The sequence below is a fragment of the Sycon ciliatum genome, chromosome 1 (genome assembly GCF_964019385.1).
Source record: "Sycon ciliatum chromosome 1, ocSycCili1.1, whole genome shotgun sequence".
NCBI classification, from domain to species: domain Eukaryota; kingdom Metazoa; phylum Porifera; class Calcarea; order Leucosolenida; family Sycettidae; genus Sycon; species Sycon ciliatum.
The window spans coordinates 40659200-40683597 of NC_088643.1; the positions used below are offsets into that span (position 1 = coordinate 40659200).

The 24398-nt window shown below is 46.2% G+C and overlaps 1 protein-coding gene across 1 annotated transcript; it reads right to left on the minus strand.

Moving 5' to 3' along the window:
• Window positions 1-3050: 3050 nt before the first annotated feature.
• LOC135825809 (transcription elongation factor B polypeptide 3-like) lies at window positions 3051-24243 on the minus strand. The gene is made up of 14 exons (XM_065338438.1): window positions 23715-24243; window positions 23548-23613; window positions 21420-21658; window positions 17920-18184; window positions 17640-17742; window positions 16220-16303; window positions 14272-14331; window positions 12857-12908; window positions 10093-10135; window positions 8071-8172; window positions 6769-6853; window positions 6160-6279; window positions 3879-3924; window positions 3051-3588 (listed from the first exon to the last, which is right to left on the minus strand). The coding sequence occupies exons 1-14, from the start codon at window positions 23781-23783 to the stop codon at window positions 3546-3548; spliced, it is 1377 nt and encodes a 458-aa protein (XP_065194510.1). The 5' UTR covers window positions 23784-24243; the 3' UTR covers window positions 3051-3545.
• Between the last annotated feature and the right edge of the window lie 155 nt (window positions 24244-24398).

Sequence of the window (24398 nt, forward strand, 5' to 3'; positions counted from 1 at the left end):
AGTCGCCCATGTCATCTACCTATAATTATGCTACAACATGCTACTAATAGTAGGGACTTCAGACCACGTGACATCATGACCCAAAAGCGTGCAAATCGACACCTGCACAAATCGTGTGATGGTCATATGTCAAGTCGAGTAAAGAAATGTGGAACCGTTTTTCGAAATGAAGGAAGTCTTGTACAGTTGGAGAAAGTTTCGGTTCGTCTTGTTGGAGCTTGCCTTCATTTGGGACCAGCAAGAGAATGGAGCTGTTACGTTCATTTTTGACGGAGATACGTATGCGGATGGAAGGGAAAGGTGAGAAACTATATGATCCGTCCGGGTCCCCTTCTTGAAAATGTGATATTCATATTCTACGACCTCAAGGTAATCTTGATTGTTTTCACCTTCCAGAAGACCTATGTCTTGCATTATTCCTCTTTGTACTTTGCCATGCAGCGCCGCCATAGTCAGTATGGAAAGCAGTGAGAAGTATCCTGCGCTAAATGATGCTGATGTGCAAAGTGAATTGCTCTTGGCTGTTTCGGTCCATGCCCCCATTCTTGTCTCCAATGCTGTTATGCTCGATCTGGTTGAGCTCCGCAAGAATAGCTGAAAGAGTGCCGAACTGGGAGATTTGCTGTATATTGTTGTTGCTATTTGCTGTATCTCTGCTGATGTGCGTGCTACGATTACCCCAGCCAATACAATGTCCTGTACATGTACATGTTGAGCTTAGTCAGTGCCTCTTCCGTGATCATTCTTTTTCTTGACACTAACAGTCCGAAGCTATCGGATCAATGTCTCCTGTTACTAACCACTACATTGTAAACCATGCTAGTAAGTAGTATTCAGCTATATCATGCGGAGAATCAAGATTGTTTTTGGATCTGGTGTGCGGTTGCTATGCATTGCTAAGGAAAGTGGGTTCTCTCAGTTTGACATTATCTCTCCGATCTCAAATGTGTGGGACGTTTGTCGGAAAAAATCCGGTGATAGGCGATGACTATTTTGCTTGAAACTTTAGTTTCCTTTGTCCAATTTAGAAAAACTAAAGACCGAACTCCTCAGGAAGCTCTAACCTATCCGAAAAGCAAAACATAAGCCACAGAAAACCGATTTGAAAAAAAAAGGTCTGAAGTCCCTTCTAATAGTACACACACGCACACACACACACAATGCATCCGCCCGTCGAAAGGGAAGCACGCAGATCGGACAATGCACTGGATATGTGCACCCACAGATTTTCTCTTTTTGATAGCGGACAAGATCTGACTGAAACAGATCAAGACTAGCGCCAGACAGACAAACACTGACCACACACACACCACTGAGTCATTGCCGTGCTTACTGCCACCAAACGGGTGGCCCGCGCATTTATAACAAGTGCATAATTATTATTGTTTTCCCATACAAGTAACTTATTGTGTACATCTAATCACATACCAGTAGCTGACGTGAACGGTTGGGGCCATTGCGTTGAATGAAATCCAAACGAAAAAGAGAGAAGTGAGAAAACAGCCGAACAAAACGCAACAACTCGTACTTGAACTTTGAAGGTCTTCTCTGAATCCTCGGGTGGTGAAAAGCTCCAAATGAAAAGCTCTTCACTGCCAGCTACTACCGTACATGTCTTTGATAAAATCAAACCTGAAAGTAGTACCGTATTGTACTACTCTCTGGATCAAACGGTACGGTAGCTTCTAGAATTCTACGTCCCCGTGTACATGCTGTACGGTAGCTTCTAGAATTCTACGTCCCCGTACCATGCATCTGGTACAGTACATGGAGAAAGAGAAAAGCGCAGATGACTCAGTTGAAGGTTCTGGAAGCTGTATGTATTCGTGTGCATAATCCTGTTCTTTGTAAACAAAAGAAGCATGTAGTCGCGCTAAAGTTGTTCTCGTAGCTGGTTATCAGATGTAAATGTTGTGTCATGTTGCACTGTATCACCTCTTGCTTTGTGGCTGCACTCAGTTATATACGTTAGCACTATGTTTGACACCTATTAATACACCAGAGACTTGTAACTGATTGATTTCACTACATACTCACTAAAAAAAAATTGCCGCACATCAATATTATTCACCGCATATTTACCGCAAATTCACCGCAAATTATGCCATATTATGCCACGTTTTTCCCCGCGTTTTTTTGCGATTTTTTCCGCAATTTTCCCCGGGGACAGAAAAGCCGAGTATTTTAAAAAAAGAACCCGGAAAATCATACAAACAAAACAAAATAATGATGAAAACATCTCGACTCCCTGGCCCAGACAGATTCTGCTCCGCTTGCCTCGATAACGATAATTATTTTGCCGCAAAATGTTGCTGTGAAATCTTCGATATTTTGCCGAGCCTGGCACAAGAAACCGATATTATGCTCCATTTTGCTCCTTCTTTTCTTTTTTCTCTTTTACGTTTACTTTATACCAGGCGTGGGCCATCCCCTGTACATACATGTAGGTGCCATCATTTTTCTTTGTTTCTTTTTGGTCTATTTTGCTCCTAAAAGACGTGTATTTTATCCACTTCCCGCACAATCCCGTACAAAGTTTCATCAAAATCGCAGGGTCGGTTTCTCAGCACGGGTTTCCACGCACGTGTCCCTGAGTTCTTCCAAAATCACGTCGATCCACAGTGAATCCCAGTGATATTTCGGTGACACGATCTCGTCCTGGGCAGTGTACTGTATCCTGCTGAACGGGTAAGAAACAAGGAAATCCAAGTATCAGGCATCGATTTTACCCAACATCTCGATATTTTGCCGGCAATTTCCGCTCTTTCAATTCTTGCCGAAAGAATTGCCGGCATGCATCTGTCTGGGCCATCAGGATCGACGGAAACCAGGTGAAAGACGTGAGCTGATAAAAATGTTCAAACCGGCCCCTGGGTCCAGAAATAGCAGAATGTGGGGAACAAACTTGTTGACTGTTGAGTGTTCTCAAGAGTCCATAACCCCCGGATAACCCCTGGGGTTATGGACTCTTGGTGTTATCAAGAGTACATAAACCAAGACGGGCACTATTCAAGACAGGGTCATGGGACTCATGGCCCTAATCGCACAAGTCCAGTGTTAATACTGTATATCAGTACTGAGTAAAATCAGTAAATACTAAATAACTAAAAAAATAGTGATGCACCCGAAATCGTGGTGGGTTTATTATTAATATTTTTACCAGACAAGTAACATAGTTTTGGTAATAGAAACTTCAGTCTCAGAAAAAGGAAAATAGAAATGTTCACGTATTCGAGAAGGTGATAGGTGCCAGTTCGAACTCATAAAAAAAACGAGACTAGGCGTGAGCAGAACCTCTACTGGCACTAGTGGCATAAGAATAGCTTCCAGTGATATCACATTGCTAGAAAATATGCAGCTAGCAATTTACCGGTAGGAAGAAAAAAACTATTCATTGGTTTGAAATAAAATTACACATGAAGGTGATCAGGGATGCTTCTAAACAAAATACAGGGTGATCAAAATGCCACAGAGCAGGATAATCAAGCATATGTGCAGCAGCAGTGCGAACAGAACAACAAATACATCTGCATCTTGGCGAACATCTATCGTCGACCCAGAGGCTTCGCTGGCACATTCATTTGCCGTCTAAAGATGGAGGGAGCCAACAGAAAAAAACACCAACAGAATGGTTAGGCACTCCTGATCAGCGGCTGTGCTTCCAGCTAAAAAAAGTCCGTTTCCATTTCCAGCATGTGGGGCTTCGCAATACAAAAATGTGGTCCCCAAAGTGAACAATTTTTTGAATCTCTACAAATCGCCCATTGCGATACTTAGCACGCTCTGCAGATACATCACTACTTGCACTACAGAATAAGGTCAGGGCAATATACAGTAGGTGGGGAAACAGAACTGCACAGCGTGGAAACCTCCTTTACCTTGCTGCCATCATTTTCATAGTTTTCTGCATCAGAGGCTTGCCAGCTGCAACACATTCACACAACGTACAGCAGACAAAATACAAAGTCAAAGACGATTGGGACCACATGAACACACTGGAACCACTACTGAGCAGGAAAGACAACAGTTGGTGTGTATGTGTCACATCGCAAGATTTTTTACGTATACCGTAGAGTCGAGTGGCGGTAAACATGCAGCACTGTGGTGTTACTTTTCTGGCAGGTTTGGGATATATCTCTTTGTCTGTCACCAGTTAATCCCATATATAGGATTAGACTTCAAGTCGCATTTGCAGCCTCGAAAGTGGTCGAAGTGGAAGCAATGTTATTGAAGATGCATTTTTGATCTTTTCCACAATGCCTCTCTTTATTTAAAATGAATGAATAGAGGTTACTCACTGGCTAAGACCCCCAGGAAAGGTGTCTGTGTGCAATTATTGCTGATGAATTCAAAGTGCAATTACAAGTGGTAGAAATAGACTAGCAGTGGAATAGATGAATATTAGCATCATCCTAGCATTGAAGTAGTGTTGTAAAGTGCTCGCAGATCAATACGAACTAACGACACTACATGTTTGGGGCATTTACTAAATCAGTTGTGTTCAAGTATGTACACATATTAATAGTGGAATGCTCTTTTGGTACTAGCCTAGGAGGTGCTTCTTCTTTAGCCATAGATGCATAGAATGTTTTTGTTAGCTCCATATGGGCTATATCTAGGCTTGGATATTGCCAACTATGGTTTTTATTGGCAGGGGAAACTGGGAAGAACAAAACCAATTTTCGAAGAGGCCAAATCCTATATATAGGGTTTTGAAAATTCTGGACACCTTTGCACGGGAAGGCCTGTTACAGAAAAAGTAAAGCCCTTGTGCTGGTGAAACTTGGCAGGCATCATCTCTGATAAACACGGAATGCAGACTCCAACAGGTTTTTGCAGAAAGAACTTTACTTTGTAAGGTATGATCTACCCTTTCCCAAAAATTGGGAAAAATCCTATATATAGGATTTGACAGACAAAGAGATAAAATCCGCTGCGATCTTTTTCCAAGAACGTGCAAAAAGAACACCCCAGGCTAACCCCATGAAAACGTTCTTGTGCGCGCGCGACTCTACTGTAGACTCAGAACGTGGTGTCAGACTGCGACCAGGCCGCTCGTTCCTGGGAGGACATTATGCACAATAATATAGTTCTTGCTCACTACCAGAGACTGGTCACGTGGGTGTCACGGAACAGTGGAGAGAAGGAAACTTGGAAAGATGGCTATTGATCCGCCCGATTGCTGACACCACTCAAAAAACCCAAAACTCTGGGTGGGCATGGAAATGATCCCACTTATGGGCTCACCACACTGTAGATTGTGGGTGAGGGCAAAGTGCACAAGAAGGATAGACGGCATTAAGGTATCCATCCCGGGATTTAGCAGCATCTATCCCTGCCCCCAGTGTCATACTTCATACTAGTGTGGGTTGCTAGGTCAAGAGTGGATCTGATAAAGACTTCACAAGCACCAGAGTTAACCCTTTGTGACCCCATCGATCGATATCGATCGATTGGTATACAGTGGCACTAAAAATATTATATCTCTGGTGTTCCTTCCCCGATTTTCATAAACAAAGCGTCTACGTCTCGAGAGGAAACCTTGGCTATCACGTCGAAGTTATCTGAAGTCTCTACGAGGTACGATGCCGCCGCGGTGAGACTCGAGGTCGGCGGAAAACTGAAAAATTCACTCCGATCGAAAAATTCAAATGTTCACACTGCGCTTGGCGGGGGTTTTCCCTGGAGTGCTACGTCATACTCAAGCATGCTGCACGCCAAACTTTTGCGCTTGAAACGAACTTTCCGCTGTAGTTTATTTGAAGTCGATGTGACGAAGGAGAATGGAATGGCGGCTGTTTGAACTTTGCTGGAGCTGTTCGCGCACGGCTGCTGTTTTGAGCGGCATTCTAGGCCACGCAGAGCAGAGGCCGTGCAGTTAGCTGGCTTGAGTGTGGTATTAGTCGCTTCGTCTTGGAAATACCTTTCCAGCGGTGGCAAGTTTGTAAAAATCGGTGAATGTTTGGCAGAGATACAAGCGAAAGTGCATGTTATTTGGAGGTGAGTAAATTGTCGTACTTTCAGTGGGGTCACAAAGGGTTAATCTAGCCAGAAAATGGCCGTTGGTCGACAGGTACGTATACATGTACTTCAAATGAAAAGTATATTATGGACCCAGAAACAAACAAAGACACACACACACACACACGGTATACATACTTGAAGAAGCAGCTCTGCTGAACGGAGTTGTTGCAGGACGCTGCCAAGAAGACGGGGCCGACGCCACAGTTCTACGGCGTGGGGCACGGGTCACCTCCGTGAACTTGGCCGCATGTTTAGCTACATAGGGCATGTTCAAAAGAAAGAGCAATGTCATAATATGCAAGTGAACTCTTCAGCAGTGTCGTGTGATTTACATGCCATGCACTTAACCCTGCATGAGTTGCTGCTAGAGTCCATAGCCCCAGAGTGGGCTGTGTACTTCACTTCCCACATTGGGTCCTGCTGCTCACCGGTGCATGGTAGTGTACACAGGTGGGTGCTACTGCCTGCAGGCATGCTTTGTGCACAATGTAATCACGGATTTACCGACACAGGTGGGTGCTACTGCCTACAGGCATGCTTCGTGCACAATGCAATCACGGATCTGCAAGTGCATAGCTGGAATGAGGTAATGTTAGGAGCTTAGGATGTCAATGCAATGTAACCCAGACCAGTGCAGGCTTGCGCTGTGTGTGACTGTGAATCTATCCATTCGAAACGATACTAATTAATACACGTGATGAAATGCAGTGAGCAAGACAGAAACTCCTGGCCCCATGTTCTCACCATCTTCTTGTGCTTGCTTTTGACTGGTCTTCTTAATCCGGGCAGTGAGCGATTGTAGGCGGTTACTTTTCTCCTCAGCAGTTCGCTATATCACGCATGAGATATCACACAAGCACAGTTGAAGAGGAAAACCAAGCCATCAAAGAACAACACAGCTGATTAAGCACACTGAAGGTAGCTACAGTTCAATCTCATTGTTGAGAATCATGGGAAACCGAAATACATGCACAGTGCGTATCGTCTACAGTTGGCAGCTAAATTGATATACTGGCTTGAAAAATCGATCATTAAATGATCAAATTTAAAAAGAAAGGACCAAAATGTTAAATGTTATCCATAGTTAAAGTGTGTGAAACACTAACAGTTATAAGCAAGATGTTGTGTTGGACACAAACTACGGATAACATGACATTGTAACATTTTGGTGACCAGGTCCTTTTTAAATTTAATCCTTGGCTCTCCATCCGAGTCTTATTAAATGATCAATTTGAATTTTTCAAATTCATTTTCATTTGAACTCGGATATTGAGCCAATAATGAATGTGAAAAATATAAAAGACACATGGGTACGAGTTATGAGTCACTGTCCAAAACTGTAACTACAGTTGCGCTCGGTGAAATCCGACCCAGAGTGTACATGTACATGTACATTTGACGCCCTCAATTTGCACAGCCCTTGTTGCCCCGGAAGTGGCACGAATGCGGCTGTACGTACACATGTACAAATACAATGATGTAATTAGAACTGGTACAGGGCGCTAGTCTTGCAGTTTTGGTAAGATTTCGCCGAGCACAACTGTAGATAATACGCAGTCAGAAAGCGCAATAACTGGGCACAAAACCGACAGACTACTGATTCCGAATACTGAGATATTGGTCTCGTCAAAGTCGCCATCATCCGGTAACAGTCGACATTCTCCTTTGACGTGGGACTTAGCTTGTGGACATTTTCGCTTCGCTCACCTTTCCCTCTTTGTTCCCACCTAAACCTTGAACCTTCCAAGTTGGAAGGCTGTTGGTTTGCGCACTGGAGATGTGTTAGAGCTAGGTCGTTGGGTGTCTCAGTAATCTGTCAGTTGTGTACCCAGTTATCGCGATTTCTTCTAACTCCTTACTATCTAGTTACAGTACTGGACAGTGACTCATAACTCGTACCCATGTGTCCATTATATTTTTTACATTCATTTTCATTGCCATGACTAAGATTAGATAAAACACACACACACACAAACACGCACCCACCCACCCAACACACAACGCCCAACAGGATTCGAAACACGCTGTACAGCTGTACAGCCTTACAGTGTAGCAGTCTTTCCAAGACTCGCCTTCCTGTGGCCCTGCAGTGCGGAAGTCCTTCATGCAGTGGCGCTTCCACAGCTCACCGGTGTCATCAACTATTTGCTGCACACAACGCAAAGAAACACAATACATGTAGTGCAGTCCAGCCAACAGTATACTACATCAAGTAGACGGGGGTGTTCAATAGTTCTGTTCCTGTGAAGATACTGTAGCAGCACTTGCAGCCGGCTCAGTGCCCTGACCCCAGGCCAGTGTTCCGATGTTCCACACCTGTGCTGCTGCTGCTGCTGCAGCTTTATTGGAGAAGTTGAGGGCCAAAGCTCAATGTTGCTGTTCATGATCAGCATCAGTACATGTACAGTAGAGCTCTGATAGGACGCACGGCATGGGTAACAGCAAGAGTACATAACCCCCCAAGAGTGTGTAACTCCCACATACCCTGCTGTCCCGACAGAATTATTTCAAGTTGACGTCATTTTTTATGACGCAATGGTCTTCGCATGAGTGATTTACGATGTTTGTACGGGGTGTAAACGGTATCACACGTGTTTCCTTGTACAAGCAAAGCGAGATCAAGCCGACCTTGTCCACCACATGTCCAGGATACGTCTCATCATACGTGTGCAATGCACATTGAATCATGAGAAAATGACGTCAACTTGAAATTCTGTCGGGGACAGCACCCATAGTGGAGTTACACACTATTGGGGGTTATGTACTCTTGGTAACAGGAAACTGCACCAGTGTTGCCACATCATTATAGCCAAATATCAGTAGACTGAAAAAATAAAATGCATCATCCGGGGGCTTTGCCCCCGGACCCCCCCCCCCCCCCTTCATAGTATCCCCAATATACCGTAGAATCCAGCGGATAAACCCACCCGCACATAAGCCTAGGCCAAGGTTGAACATCGCCAAGCTTCGTTGTACAAACCCACCAGCGGGATTCTACAGTGCACACGACTCAGGCTGAGTTTGCCGATTTCCCCCAGACAGCTGATGTTTGCATTGTAGGAGAGAGCTATGGAAACACTCGTAATGAGCAGTAAAAGCCAAAATTCTGGACCATGACTTCTAAACCTTGCAGAAAGGTCAAATTTGGACACTTTCACGGCTGTTGTCGGCAGGAGACGGTCAATTGTCGGCAGGTCGTGACCGGCCTAAAAAATCGGCAGGCTACTGACATGTCGGCAGGTGTGGCAACACAGGTGCACTGAACATCCGAAGTACTTCTTATCCCAACACATACTTCAGTATGGATCAATGTAACTACCGTAGTTGCACCTGTGCTCCAGACAATGGCAGAGCTTAGCCTGAGTACGCCATATCAGAGTATGTACTAAGGAGTTCCACTGTACATTAGTGCCGAAGACACCAGATACCAGCAGAATACGGATTTTTTAATCGCAGGGCACTGGGAAATCACTGCACCAAGTACAGTGGGCGCAAAAGCTGCAAAAGAAACTTTTTAAAGAAGGTGTTTGCATATTATGTACTAGCATACAGTCATGTATGTACAAGCAAGAGTATATAACCCCCCAAGAGTGTGCAACTCCTGATACCCTTTCTATGGGGTACGCCGACAGCGAAAACCCATATCACATGGTGCGGTGTCCCAGTCGTACGTTTCCAGCTCGTTTTTAGCGAGCAGCGGAGTAACAATAAAAACACTCCCTGGCAGAAACTTACTGCGCGTATGCAACTCGCCAGCATAATCGCGGCAGATTTCCGGATTGCGCGCACGCTATCCTTAGCTGTACGTAGTACAAAACGTACCTGAGACACGTGATGTGAAGTTTTGCCGTCGGAGACCCCATACGCAGAGTTGCACACTCTTGAGGGCTTATAATATTATACTCTTGGTACGATGTATAAGCATAATAGAATGCTAGGGCGTAACGTTACGTATATGCAAGCGACTCACTCCCTGCATTGATCTGGGAGTGCCTCTGAGACTGCGAAAAGACAACTGTGTTCGCGTGGCCTTACAAAGAGTAACATGAATCACATGATGGCACATACCGGGTTGAACGACTCCAGGCGTGAAAGCTGTGCAGCAGACGCCCTGTGCAAAGTCACACCAATTAGAGGCAGTTGCAGAGCATCACTGTCTTCTATGCAATGTGTTACAGGGGTGCGTAGCCAGCATAGGGGGGGGGGGGGGGGGGGGGGCGGCGGGGGCATGTGCACCCCCTAAAAATTTCAACCTACAGTCTGTTTCAAAAAGATTAGCAATCAAGTTCAGCCCTCACCATCGTCTACACGGATTTCAAAAGCGTCGACCTCCATTTTGAAAACATGGTGGCTGGCCGCGCTACCCGTAGGCGCACGTGCCCACCGCGTGTCTCAGCGCGAGCTTCGAGCTCGCGAGCTAAAGATCATGTCGCCCACTCATTTTCCTGTGTTTCCCCATTTCTTCGAACTCGCTCAGCTTTTGCTTCAGCTTTTGCTTCGCTCGTGCTTCAGCTCCACGCTGTAGTCTGAGTTTAGTTCTCTTGTCTTCTTCCAGCAGAATACTGCAAACTCTACAGCACGTCGAGCTCCTCCTAGAAGAGTTTCTTTTGCGTCGAGGCAGACTGTCGATCGTTTCAGTCCTATCTTGCCGTCGTCTCATGAGCGCCCCGGAAAGCAACAGTATCTATTTTCTTGTCGTTCCATTTTCTGGCGAACTCATTCACCTACTACTTCTTCCTTTATGAAAGCTTCAGGTGGCTGAGTTCTCCCACTAGCGACAATCATGCCTTGGAAATGAACAGGATATTCCTAAGGTATATACAGCCAGTGCAGTGATGTCAGTGTACTGCGCGTACTAGTAGTTGTTTGTTTTGTCGAGAAAGAATCCCTTTCGCACTCGCGCGGGCCGCGAGGGCGCAGCACGGAAACAGGTCTATTGAATTCATTTCTTGGTCGATTTCGACAACCAATACGTCGTTGTTTTTCTTTTTTCACTGGCTATCCTTTCTCCGCTTCCGAATTGCGATGCCGTCCACCTGGAAAGCCTTGAAGTGAAACGAGTGGAGGCCGGTTTCGGAGGTAATTTTCGGCCAAACGGCAATCAAATCGAAAAATTCGAAGCGGACGATCTGTTGGTATCTATCGAAAGAAGACGTTGGCCCATAAAAAATCTTTGGAAACTACACCGTATGAACCAAGGAATTACGGTAAGTTTGAGAATTTTGGTACATTAGCTGTACGCTGATTGGTCGATTTGCGCGACCGTTGAGAAACGGGCCAGTGACGCTTTGTACAGCGTTGGTGAGGGCTGAAGTTTGGGTCTTAAAAAGTATGAAGATAAGGGAAATTTGGACAACAAAGTACATAAAACGGCTTGTTAGGACACGGCAAATTGTTCTGTGAAGGTTTCGGAACAATTGGACCAACCGTTAAGGAGTTAGTATTTCGGCCAGGTTTCTGGCCTTTTCCCATGGTTTATAATTTGCCCTGGAAGCCAGTATCGATTTGCTACCAAAAACCCACGATTTATCCCTTCCTTTTTGGCCTTGTGGTTATGAATGCTGTCTGCTGACCATGAAGTTGTGAGTTCCCAACAAATCTTCAAGTCAAACATTTTTTCATTGTTTTGGTGATCACGCTGGTACAAGACAAAGAAGGTGGCTGCGCCAAACCAAACGACTTGTTGTTGGAGCTCGCGTTTCCTGCCGAACTGACTGACACTTAACTGGCTCACGCCATGTGGAGTTGTGAACACACACAACACTGAAACCGTGTGAGTGAACACGGAAGTCATTGCGCTGTAGCTACGTGTTGTTGAATACACCGGCACATCGATCGATCGATTTCTGTTTGAGAATTATTTTAGTATTTGAAGATCGCCAATTTATTTGAATTTAGGAGTCAACGCCGTCTTCTATCAGCTTTCACAGGCGTCTGCTTTTCTCAAAATGTCGTCGAAGTCACACGGATAGCTTTGCCACTTCAAGGCCTTGGGAATGAGTCTGTGTTGATGCCGTTTTCGTCACATCGTGAGAGTAAATTGCATCCGCGGCAGCTCAAACAATCTATTTGGTCACAAAACGGACGCATCCCGCTCGTCAAAATGTACCACACTTTCGACATGTCCTCTCTGACTCCATATCGATGCGAGGAAGAACTCGTTTGTTGTAAACCAGACGAACATGTACGAGTACGAGTACCGACGTCAGTGAGTTGTCATTTTTCATGCTTTCGCGCGGAATATTTCTTCGAGTTCACAGTGAGTTTTTCCAGGCAGCGCTCATACGGTAAGACGGCAAACTCCCCGGGCGATCGCCAGGATTGCTAATCTTTTTGAAACTGACTATAGGTTCGGCATGCACGTGACATGCACCAGCCATCCTACACATATGTGGCTGTGCACCCCCCCCCCCCCCCCCCCCCAAAAGGGAGACCAGCTACGCCCACAAGTTGGAACATACTAGTACTAGTAGCACAAAATAAAACCACATGACCATGCTGAGATACTGAAGGAAAGTAGGCGTTGGGTGTCACTGGCCATCACTACACCCACGTACACACTCCACACGGATAGATCATCTGGGATGGAGTGTTGAGTGAACTCAATCGCTCACAGTCTTGAGTGAACTCAATGGCTCACACTGAGCAGCAGAGATACATGCACGTACATGTCAGTCAAGGAAGTGCTTGGAACTGGTAATGAAACTAATCATGTTCAGAAATGACATGGGAATCCTGGTGTAGATTGCAGCGGAATGGCCCCCCCCCCCCCCCCCCCCAACAAACACACAGCCAAAGTCCAGTGAATAATGAAAGAGGACGCTCCACTTACTTCTCAAGAAGTGGCGAAATAACATGATACGGCAAGTATGTTTGCTCGACGCCTGGGAGCAGAGGCATACATGCGACAGAGCAGACTACATGTGAACAACTAAAATAATATTAATACGTTTCGTGAGCTTGAGCTGGCACAACAGAAGAGATCTAATCTTCATTCTGCACTCAACATCTGCCCCTTTCAGACATCATAAGATCCTTTCATTCGAACATGAACACAAGAAAACCAGAAGAGACCCTGCTCTACAGTGGAATATTTGACTACTGTAAAAGCCATTATTCTAAAGAGGCGCATAAATAACGATTTCCCCAAATCGACTGGTTTACGTGTACCAAAGGTAACGATTCTCACTTATTTTCAACGCTCAATAGGACAGTATATGTAACGATTTCTGTATAACGATTTCTATTTTAACGACAGATTATCCTCGTTAACTCGTTAGAGTTAGCACTTCATTATATATATGGCTTTTACAGTATGTGGCAAAGCAACTTTGAAATACGCCCGTCAGGCCAAAAGTACAGTTGAACTCGGTGAAATTCGACCCAAAGTGCAAATTTGGCGACCTCGACTTGCACGACCCTGGACCCCATAGAAGTGGTACGAATGCGGCAGGACAAACACATGTACAAGTACAGTGGTGTAGTCGGAACTGGTCAAGGGCGCCAGTTTTGCACTTCAGGGCAGATTTCAGTGAGCACAACTGGTGTTTGCAGTAACCAAAGATGTGACAAACATTCTGCTAATGCCGAGTAATGGATGGCTTCAGAAAAACCGAGTTAGCAGCACGAGACAACCAAGCTCAGTTCTATCATCATAAGCACATGTCCAACATGCAATGCAATTCACAGAACACACCCTTTGCACAACCACAACCTCCCAGCATCACAGCCAATACTATGCAGCTGGACTGTTGAAATGAAATAAAAATAAACACAGTAAGGATCAAGTCCTTTCCATAGAGGATGATAGGAAGATAATAAATGTTATCGGCCTGATCATCGCTGTCGTCATCATCATCCTCGTCATCATCATCATCGGCATCATCCTACCGTCCTTGTGGGATATGGCAGGCTTGTTGTTTGTGATGTGCCACTTCAACTCTTTCCTCCCGTTCCCTGTCTACTATATTCCTTTCCCCTTGCGCCACACAACCATTGCCAAGCAGGAAAGGACATACAACAGAACGTTACAGCAGTACCTCAGAGGCTAAGCTGATCAGTCTCTGTCTGTGGATGGATGTGCACGTGTGTCCGAAGTGAACAGCACATACACATGATCCACCACACACGCAGGCCAACCCAGCTCAGCAGAGTCATCATCAGTACGCTTGCAGTATGAGCAACAGCTATCGTCTTTGCATACAAAGAAGACATGAGAGAAAAGAGAGCACCCAGATTGGTACGTACAGTCAATGTTGTCGATAAGCACTTGCATGGACAGTTCCATGAGAGTTGGCAACGAGCGGCCTGCACGTAGCATCACATCCAAACAAACAAGAATAAAATACCGTAAAGTCGCGGATAGAAGCCAGGTTTGCATACAAGCACATCGCGGATAGAAGCCAGGTTTGCATACAAGCACATAGCGGATAGAAGCCAGGTTTGCATACAAGCACATAGCGAATAGAAGCCGGGTTTGCATACAAGCACATCGCGAATAGAAGCCTGAAAATCAAACCGGTCAAATGCATAAGCCTGTCGCGCGTAGAAGCCTGGCTTCTATGCAAGCGCGGATCGGGTGGGTCAAGAGTGCATGCGCTATGTACGGTGCATAGTAAAACTGCCGCCATACCGGTAGTCAGTGGTACATCTACGCGTGTCGCGCGTAGAAGCCTGGCAAAAATATCAGTGGTGCATATAAGCCTGGTTTGCATTAAAGCCTGATGCAGAAAGCGGCTTATGTTAGGGATGTCAGCGAACGCACTGCGCAGGCCTCTGCGCATGCATTGCGTCATCGATTTTTTGAATGTGATCGCGGCCGACAGAGAAAACATGGCCGCGGTCTGTTTGCCCCGCTGGGAGTCGTAAAATTACTGTTCTTCTGTCCCCGCGACCATTCAAATCATACGCGATACGGAGGACCCACGTTCTCCCCGGTCGATTTCTCTGGAAGTTTGCACATCGTGAAACACCAGTATGAAAGGTGTTCAGGCCAATTTTCAAGGGATTACCCTGGTTGGATCGTTCCAAAATCGGACTTGCATTTCTCGCTCGTGGCCATTTCTTGCGCGATGGAAGCGCCCTGCCCTGGTGAGTAACCAGCGTCGCGCTTGGTAGAGAGTTGCTGCAATCAGCTCCCTGATTGATGTCTTCGCTGCCATTGTCAGAAGCGATGGACCATGAATTCGTTTGAGAGTCTCTGGGTGCTACTTTTCCTCAGCCTAGTTTTCAGCCATTCCGTGCATCTTCTTCGCACGATTTATTTTGCAAAAAAATGAAAGTGTTCATGAGTTTTCTTGTCGGCCGCGCGTAGATGGGCCAGGCCGACCTGCGCAGATGGGCTGCGCAGTGCGTTCGCTGATATCCCTACTTATGTGCTTATAAGCCCGGCTTTTAGCCGGAACTTTACGGTAATCGAAAAAAATACCGTCGTAGAGACTGCAATACCTAGCCTGAATGTGCAGTGCTGTCTCAACACAAGCTGACGCTCTGTTTGTGGCATGAATGTATGCAGACATCCTCATGAGCATTCCGCAATCCAGCCCTGCATATCTTTGCACGGGCTGCCACATGTAGCATGCTGGTACCTTTACATGGATGTCTGATACACGGGTACGCCGGGCATGCAAACATAAATTTCGCGCCAACACAGAATTCAGCTGGGAAAGCATTGCATGTGGGAGTTGCACACGCCAAGGCCTGTGTCCTTTGAGTATACAACTGCTTGCGCTGCTAAGCAGCTGTAGGTAGACAATGCTGAGGACATCGTCTGGGGAAACCATCAAGGATGTCACTAGTGACAGAGCTCCAAGAGCACACGGTAGATACCTTTCTTATTGAATAAAAATTATTTCCTTTGAGGACCCCGCGCATCCTTTGCCAATCATATCAAGTTGGATATACTTGAAGTAGAATACCTCTCAGCTGTTGAAGTACTGACTTTTTTTTTGCGTCCCTTAGAGGTACGCTATACTGCAGCGTTTCACTGTAGTGGGAATCAATGATGAGCTCAACGTCTAAGTTACAACACTAAAGTACATGTCTTCAAGCCCAGTTGCACTTATACAGAGAGCTAGGGTTACGACAATGTCAGTGGGTCCTGCTATGCGTAACAGCCCGCATCTTTCAAAACAAAACAGGTAACACAGCAATGAAGATGATCAACTGATCATGACGGATTCCATTCGGAAATTACCTCCTCGTCTTCTGCCAGAGTATATGGTGTGTGTGTTCTGTGCACGTTGTCCAATGCTGGTGTCCAGATCACGTTGGTCCAAAACTGGGAGCATTGAGCACACAGGCATCACATGTGCAATGTACAAACACACGCACACCCACACCCACACAGCATTAATCAGAAGGGCAATCGAAAGTAGCACACACTTTACAGTATGTGTATAGAGCGCTTTGAGACACACCGTGGAGATGGAGATCCTGTGAAAAGACCACATGTGCTACGTCTCAAAGCGCTCTATACACATACTGTAAAGTGAGAAACTTTCGCTGGAGATTAAATTTCGCTATTTTCGTGACCATCACACATTCACGAATATAAATTGCCGCAAACTGCTCTGTACATGATCGTAGACAGTATACGGTCCAACTGAAGAGATACAATCGCAAAGGTTTCTCATCGTGAACCAGCACAATTCATGAAAACGCTAAATTTGCGCGCCACGAACGTTTATCGTTTTTACAGTATAGCACTGTAAAGCACACCACATTGGGTAACTCTGTCAGGAGTCTATTAGCATGCATTAGAGTACGGCCCAGTCATCAATCTTGTACTTCAAGTACCTTTGTCAGTTTTGCAATTCTGCAATAGTTGAAGCCCCACTGAAAAGTGAAAACCGATAATTATCATGTTCTAAAAATTGCAGTTGCTCTTCTTTCATAATAGGGACGTTTAGGAACGCGAAAGTTCGAAAGAAAACTCGAGTCTGAGAATGAGTACAGAAACAAAGGTCGAAACTTCGAAAACTTGGACGCGAAGTTGCAGTGATTTGCGAAAATTATTTCTCTTTCCTCTGTATGCACTTGACGGTTGGGAGTAGTAAATTTACAGCCCCGCGTTGCTAAACGTCCCTGATAATATCCGAAAGGCTGGTGAACATTTCCAAACCTTGCTGCGGGGAGCCAAATGTGCTCAGGAAAAAGTTAACGAGTGCGTAGATGAGCGGGTAAATCAGAATACATGTAGGCGGACAGCGCCCATAATTCACCATGTAAATTACCATGCAGTACTAACAAGAGTGTGCAACTCATGATCTCCGAGCTATGGGTGCCCTGCGCGGCGTGCTGCCTTCATTACGTAGTGAAATGACGATCCAGCTGCCTGGATTTGAGTATTCCTACGGTTTAGCCTCAACGATATCACGTGCAATATGGTAAGTTCAAAGGCAATGCCTGTGCGTGATGCATCACATACAAAACTATCCGAAATCTCCGAGGAAAGCGGATTTGGAAGCAGGAAACCGTAGCAGATTAATAAGAACGCACTGGCCCACATTTCGCGGCTACGCAATGCAGGCAGCGCGCCGCGCCAAACTCCATTATGCAGAGTTGCACATTCTTGGGGTTATGTACTCTTGGTGCTAAGTATTTGATAGTCTTACCAGATGCTGCTGGCCGCTTTGCGAGGTCACGTGACTGAGGCGGTGGTGGGGGTTGCGGCTTGTACGCAGTCTTCGGTGGAGACAATGGCGTATCCGGAGTGGTCTAGCAAAGCGCATACAATAACGGAAAAAGCAACTGCATTCAAAATACCCATATCCAGCACCCCAAAACAGGCACTGACATCTACCAGGCACATTGTTCACAAAAGGAGGTGTAGTATGGTGCGTACGCCCATGATACAAGGTATTGAGTGATATTCATACCACTGAGAATGCATACCGGATCGAAGCAAGGTCTCTTGCTGGGCGACTCGATCTTGGCAGGTGCATGTGCACGTCTCTTCCCCGTGGAGAGTAGTTGCTGTGTTGAAGACGAGCGTGCCATGGGACCAGCTTGCTTCCTTGGTGCGGAGGAGGCGGTAGCTGGCGACGTCAGGGCGGTGGGTGAAGAGTTTGATCTATTCGTGATCACAGTGCCATCTTGAGAGGAAGCTGAGGACGATGAGACTTGACCATGACTTTTACTTGGCCGCTGTTCCAGAGACCTACAAGCAAAGCAAAGCAAGAAAAAATATATAAAGTTGAAGTGCGAGCTCCAGTGGTTTACAAGAGCGTTACGGAAACATAGAGCAGCACAGCGTGCTTGCGGGTGCACGCCACTCACACAGACAAGCCAATGCTGAGAAAAGACTGGACCGTCTGCAGTACTTCAAACACTGGACTGTCTACAGTGTTTCGGCCAGGGACATCTTCAGGATCAAATAATATCAAGAGTACATAACCCCCCAGAGTGTGCAACGCCTGATCCAGCTCTGCATAGGGTCTTGGTCGAGCGGAATCGGATCTTTGCGTCATAATACCGTACACATCTGAGGGGAACCCGGGGAGTCGCGGGTATTCTCGGATCAAAAGCAATGGTGCCCTGCCTCGAGACCGGCCTTGCGCTGGTGTGGAGTGTACGCATGACATCAGAAGATCCGATTCCGCTCGACCAAGACCCTATGCAGAGCTGGATCGGAGTTGCACACTCTGGGGGGTTATGTACAGTAAAACCTGTAACTAACGACCACCCCTTGGTGCCCGGAAAAGTGGTCTTTAGTGGCAGGTGGTCTTTAGTTAGAGGTTTGCACCACGTGACCATATATGGATCCCATTATATGATATGTATGTCAAAATGCAGATAATACAATCCCCCACCACTTGCGCACTGACGTTCTTCTTTCAGATCATACAACACTTGGAGAAAAAGAAAATCAAGTTTTATTACAGACATTAAATTCAGCTCCTACTTCTGAAGCCAGGAGTCAAGAGTTCCCTATTGAAGCTTCTCTTTGCGCCGGGCTTCAAGTTTGTTCATGAAGGCACCAAGTTTCTCTACATCCATTGCCATGGTAGACAAGCCACGCTGCAACGTAAACTGTTGCAATGTTGAGATGCAGGACAGTGCTTCTTTGCCGGATACTTCTCTGACTTCTGTGGACTCAGTGTGACCTGGTGACTGAGCTGTGTGATTGCACTTCGACAGAGAGCCGCTCAGTCTTAGTTTCTCCTTCGAGTAGTAACATCGATCAAAGAGCGCTTTGGATGCGCTCTCCAAGACGTTTCCTATCATGTTTGTTCTTGACAGCACTTGAAATTATGACAGGTGTAGTGCAGTCCACACTGATTCCACAGTCAAAATGAGACTGCGTTCATTTGTCCAGCTGTAGTATCGAAACAGTCCTTTCAGAATCATGGAAAATCATCAACATTTCGAGAAGGAGCTTCGAGCAATGTTTGATTTCCTACATCGCGGTCGCTAGTTACGGGTCAAAATTCGACATTGGGACAAGAAAAGGCGGTCGCTGGTCGCGTTCAGCAGGTAGTCGCTAGTCACAGTGCATTTTGAATGTGAGACCGTCCGTGCCTGACGAAGTGGTCGGTAGTACCAGGCCGGTCGCTAGTCACAGTGGTCGTTAGTTACAGGTTTTACTGTACTCTTGATAATATTGATACTTCCTCCGCTAAGCAAAACTTCGTTGCGTTTTTAGTGTTCTTGTCATGATATTTCTGTGGGCAGTAGACATACATGTCAGTGATCTATCCCCTACATAGGGTAGCTGAGTTGTCGTCCATTGTTCTGACAGGCTTTTGAATCTCTGAAAAGCTGTGGAGTCCTTTGAAAAAATCGGCAAAGCAGAACCGTTTCTCGACAGGATGTCACCCAACCCCAGGTGCGCGTGCATGACACCAAAGTGCGAAAATTAGAACCAGTTTGAAAGACAGAGTGGCTCGAAGAAGTGTCTAGGAGCCGGCCAGCGCTCATGCACTGCTGTACTACACTGTAGCACGAGTCGATAGTGCGCATCCGCACACAGCCAAAATCAATGCACTTGTGTTTGCAGCGCAGGGGAAATCAAAAGCGTTCGACATTCAGGTTGTCGTTCAGTCGGCGCAAAATCCTGATCTCAACGTCGACGACTTGGCATTCTTCCACAGCCTGTAGACAGACGTGCCACTCGTGGCGAAGGAAACCAGAAAGGAGCTTCTGCAGGGTGTGGAAACGTGCTGGCACGACTACACCGCTGCGAAGATGGAGAGCGTTTGTTTGGGTCTTTATGGCTCCTTCCATGGCGTTCCGGAGAGTAGCCACAACTACCAGCGCCACCGTGGAGGTCGTCAAGCTCACAGTTCGAGCGAAGAACTTGGCGATCTCCATGATCAAAATAATCGTGTCTTGGAAACTTGTAAAGGCTGCGGAACAAAAGCTGGCAGCGCTGGCGACGACAGTCAGCGAGGATGCAGACTCGATGTCATCAGGGAGTGAGTCGTCATCAGATTCAGACGAAGAGTGAAGCTGGACTGCTTTGAAACGAGCTGTGTGACATCTGTAAATAACTATCTTTCATATCCTGCCTTGTTTTCCACTTTGCAAAGCGTGTTCGTAGCCATAGAATGATTTGGACTGAACTGTAAAAACGCAACGAAGTTTTGCTTAACGGAGGAAGTAGTGAGGTGGATTTATGTTTATTTTTACGATAACGCCCACAAGGATGCACCCGGGGAAGCCATTATAATTACAGCTATGTGATGAAACTGGTGTATAGAGACCAGATCTAGAGCCAAGCGAAGTTGTCCCAAAGTCGTCGCGCAGTTGCACAATTCAAAGAAAGTTTGCTTTCAGCCGCCATTCGACTCTCCTTGCTCGCATTGAGCTCGATTTTTTTGAACATGTCCGCGACTCTACCGCTCAATAGGCTGTCGAAGTGCCTATGGCACGCTGCCTGCTCGTAGTTACACGTAGTTATAAGGCCAAGTGGTGACAACCAAAAGTCTCATCACCTGCGCTTGTCGTTTTTCCAATGCTCACGGCATCACTTTGACTGGGGCGCGCTGGTGCAAGATCGCAAGTTCAAATTTGTTTTACCTCAAGAAGTTTTTTCCTTCGCTCTCAAGCCATTGTGCAGTGTTTTCCTGCTGAGTGTTAACCAGCACCTGAGAGATTGTTGTAATCGCAAGCTGAGAGCTTTCTCTTCGACCTACATAATATTATTTCAATTGTCAGAATAGAGTAAGAATACGGAGTTACAATCATTTGAACATACGCGCGACCTGTAAATTCTCATCAATACGCGATGTACAGTCATCCCGTAATAGTACGGGCTCAGAGCCTGGGCGTCATCTAGGATACCGTAATAGTACGGGGTCAGCAGTCAAAGGGTTAATACGCGACATTATGGTATATCGATTGCTGAATTTTGGAATGTAGCTCTCGTAAGTTCTCGTACTTGTAATATTTACCTTGCTGATGGGGTGTGCGGTGATTTGCTCGACGACTTGGCGGGTGGACTAGTCGGAAGTGATGGAGTTGGCACCACTGGCTTGATATTCAAAGGAGGTGCTTTCGGCAGTTCACCACTTGTGACAAGGGACTTCCAGCGGCGAATTGTATCCTTGCACTGCTTGCATACCAATGCACTAGCTTCCATTACGGCTGATCCCTTGCGAATGTCATTCAGGGTACGTCCAATCTTCGTGTCCTACATCACAGTGGTAGGAAAGCAGAATAGACACCAAAAAAACATAATGCAGCACTTCCGTCCAGATGGCCAAATCAAACAAGCTATCAGAATACTCATGCTTGCCGTGACGCGGGAAAAACGAAAATTGATCCACACGGCCGGATTCACGTGCACTACCTGCACTACAAAACAGCCCACGGAATGCCACGGGGTACCATTTTCACCCCCAGCCACCACACGGTACCAGGACCGTGCAGGGATAGCTCGTGGGATGTGTTAGTGGCGCCGACATTTGAGCTCACGTGACTGAATCTGCATGGTAGCATCGCACAGGGGATGAATCATGTCGTCGTGTAAATCGCCTCCAAGGAAAGTGATCAAATAGAAAGGGGATTCTGATGCTAAGGGCATGATAACGATAGGTCGAACCAGAGCCATAGCACTAGTACCAATTGAGCCTCCAGATCATAATTATTGTGAAAAATGCAGTTGAAAGTTGAGTTTTGGTATTACATAAATCTTGTATTGTACTTTGTCCGGCTCATCGCAATTGTCACTTATCTTCCACGCACCTTTTGACAGGTAAAACCCAGTCCGATCACGATATCTAACTTACTTTTGCTTGGGAGGTTGTGATGGCAAGATCAAAGGAGGCACCAAAGAAAAATGATCGCGACTAGCACTTTGAATCGCGATGTGTTCGACTTTGTTGGGAAGTGGGAATCTGGCCATTCACTGTCTGTGTTGCCAAAAGCCAAGCGCGCAGTGACCCAAAGACCGGAACTGTGGCAGGGGCAACTGACATCCTGGAGAGCGTGACAGGCACGCGTGCACAGCGGAGGAGTACGAGCCGCATGAGCGTCATGCTGAAGAAGAAAGGTGTTTTTGATGCGATGCGCAGGGCCGACGGTTGTTGTTCCTTGCTTGGTGGACCTAGCAGCAGCGTTACAAGAGTCGTGTGCCTCGAAGGCTTTGTTGAAACACGCTGTGGAGACACACAGGTCACACTGCCCACGGTTCCTTCAAGCACCGAAGTGACAGCCACAGCTGTTCCTTTCCCATTGCTGCCATACGACAGCCTTAGTGAGAAAGCAAGAGATACTCCGTCTACGCCAGCAGCTAGACACCAGCAAATGTCAACTCATGTAACGGCGCGGCAGCTTGAGTGATGCAGAGTTGAATGAACTCTGGACCTGTAAGAGTGTGAGTGCAAGAACGCGCTCCTTCGCGGATTTATTTCGTGCATTTTGCTTACCTTGCTTCCTTTCTTCGACTCGCTTCACCTGATTCCATTGCTGAAATTTTTTTCTTGTGGCGGAGAGTATTCTTGTATCATACTTCCTCACTATGCCTACTAGAAATTTCACAGAGCGGTAAAAAAACTCCTGTTCTTAGTGGCGATAGATAAGCGACAATTGCGATGAGCCAGACCAAGTAGAAACACGTTTTTAGTTTGACAGCATATTACAAGGCAGTGGAACAGCATGGTCAGAACCGGGTCTAGCACCCATGCAGCTCAGATGGTCACAAGACCCTACCACCCGTGGATGGTTGTACAGTGCTGGCAACTGAAATCCGACCCCCTTGGATTTCAGTTGCCAGCACTGTAGTAAGGGGCACTGTTTCTGAACACGGTGTTCCGCCGCCTTGTAATATGCTGTCAAACTAAAAAGTTGAGTTTTCCATAAAAAGCGATGTAAATGCACTCATTCAAACACCCATAACTCTGTGAAAGATGAAGATTTTTGATTGAGGTCTTTTGCACAGTGATCTGCTGGATGGCAGCTATGTCATGTTACAGATAACTCGAAATACTCAAAAATTACAGAGGCCCCCTTTTTTGGATCCAGAGGCTCAATTATTTGTTGTAAATCAACTAGTAGTACCTCTCATTCGACCTCACGTACCTCTAGAACAGTAGTGGTCATGGCAATCTTGTTGAGTTCGTCCAAGCAACGCAGGGCTTCCTTCTCCTACACGCGCAGAAAACAATATTGAAACACATCACCAATATCAACAACAACGTTCTATGAACCAGCGCGCAACAATATTCTTTCCGCTCAACTTCACTTACGTCCACCAGAGCAGATGGAAACTTAGACAGACGAGCGCCATAACGCTTCACCTTTTCAGCTAAATCCATTGTTTCCTGTTTCCTGCGCCAATTTACTAGTGCTGGCGCGATCCAACAAACAGTAGGAGAGAATACCGATACTGCTCCACCGTGCGCGTGAAAAGCAAAATCGAACACAAGAAGCGTCAGAGCTTTTCAATACTAGTAGCACTGACTTGGTCGGATGCGGAGCAGCACAAGTGGAAACGTGGCCCACGCACAACGCAGTAGGTTAACAGCGCGAGGCAATTCGTAATGGGTGCTTGAAGAAGGTCCTGAAAGGATTTGTCGTTATAATTATGGTCGCCCACATGCACCGAGCTTGAGAAACAAAGTATCTGTACTAATAATATTTCACTATCCTTTCTGGAGCAGACCTTTGCCTACACTACAGCTAGGGGATCGACCAGGTACAGGTGGCGCTGACTGTGGATCTTCCAACTCCAAGCTTCTTCGAGCAATACAAATGCTGGATTTGCAAACCACTAATTTTTTGAAACAATGAAAGACCAGTGCAGCATGCTGTATGCGGAGAGCTAGCTATGTAGAGCAGCGGTGCATGATCGCTGGCATGCATGGCGTGGCATGACATTTTTTGATTTTTGTTGTTGTCTTGGCAGTCTAGTTTGCACTGTACTCAGCGTG

Bases quoted from the DNA above. Each gene is read 5' to 3' on its own strand.
- LOC135825809 (XM_065338438.1), bottom strand. From the start codon at position 23,783: ATGGATTTAGCTGAAAAGGTGAAGCGTTATGGCGCTCGTCTGTCTAAG. The intron at 8,173-10,092 runs GTATGTGCCATC...CGTTGTGTGCAG, and splicing joins GCCTGGAGTCGTTCAACCCG to CAAATAGTTGATGACACCGG. The intron at 6,854-8,070 runs GTAAGGCTGTAC...TGCGTGATATAG, and splicing joins CTTGGAAAGACTGCTACACT to CGAACTGCTGAGGAGAAAAG.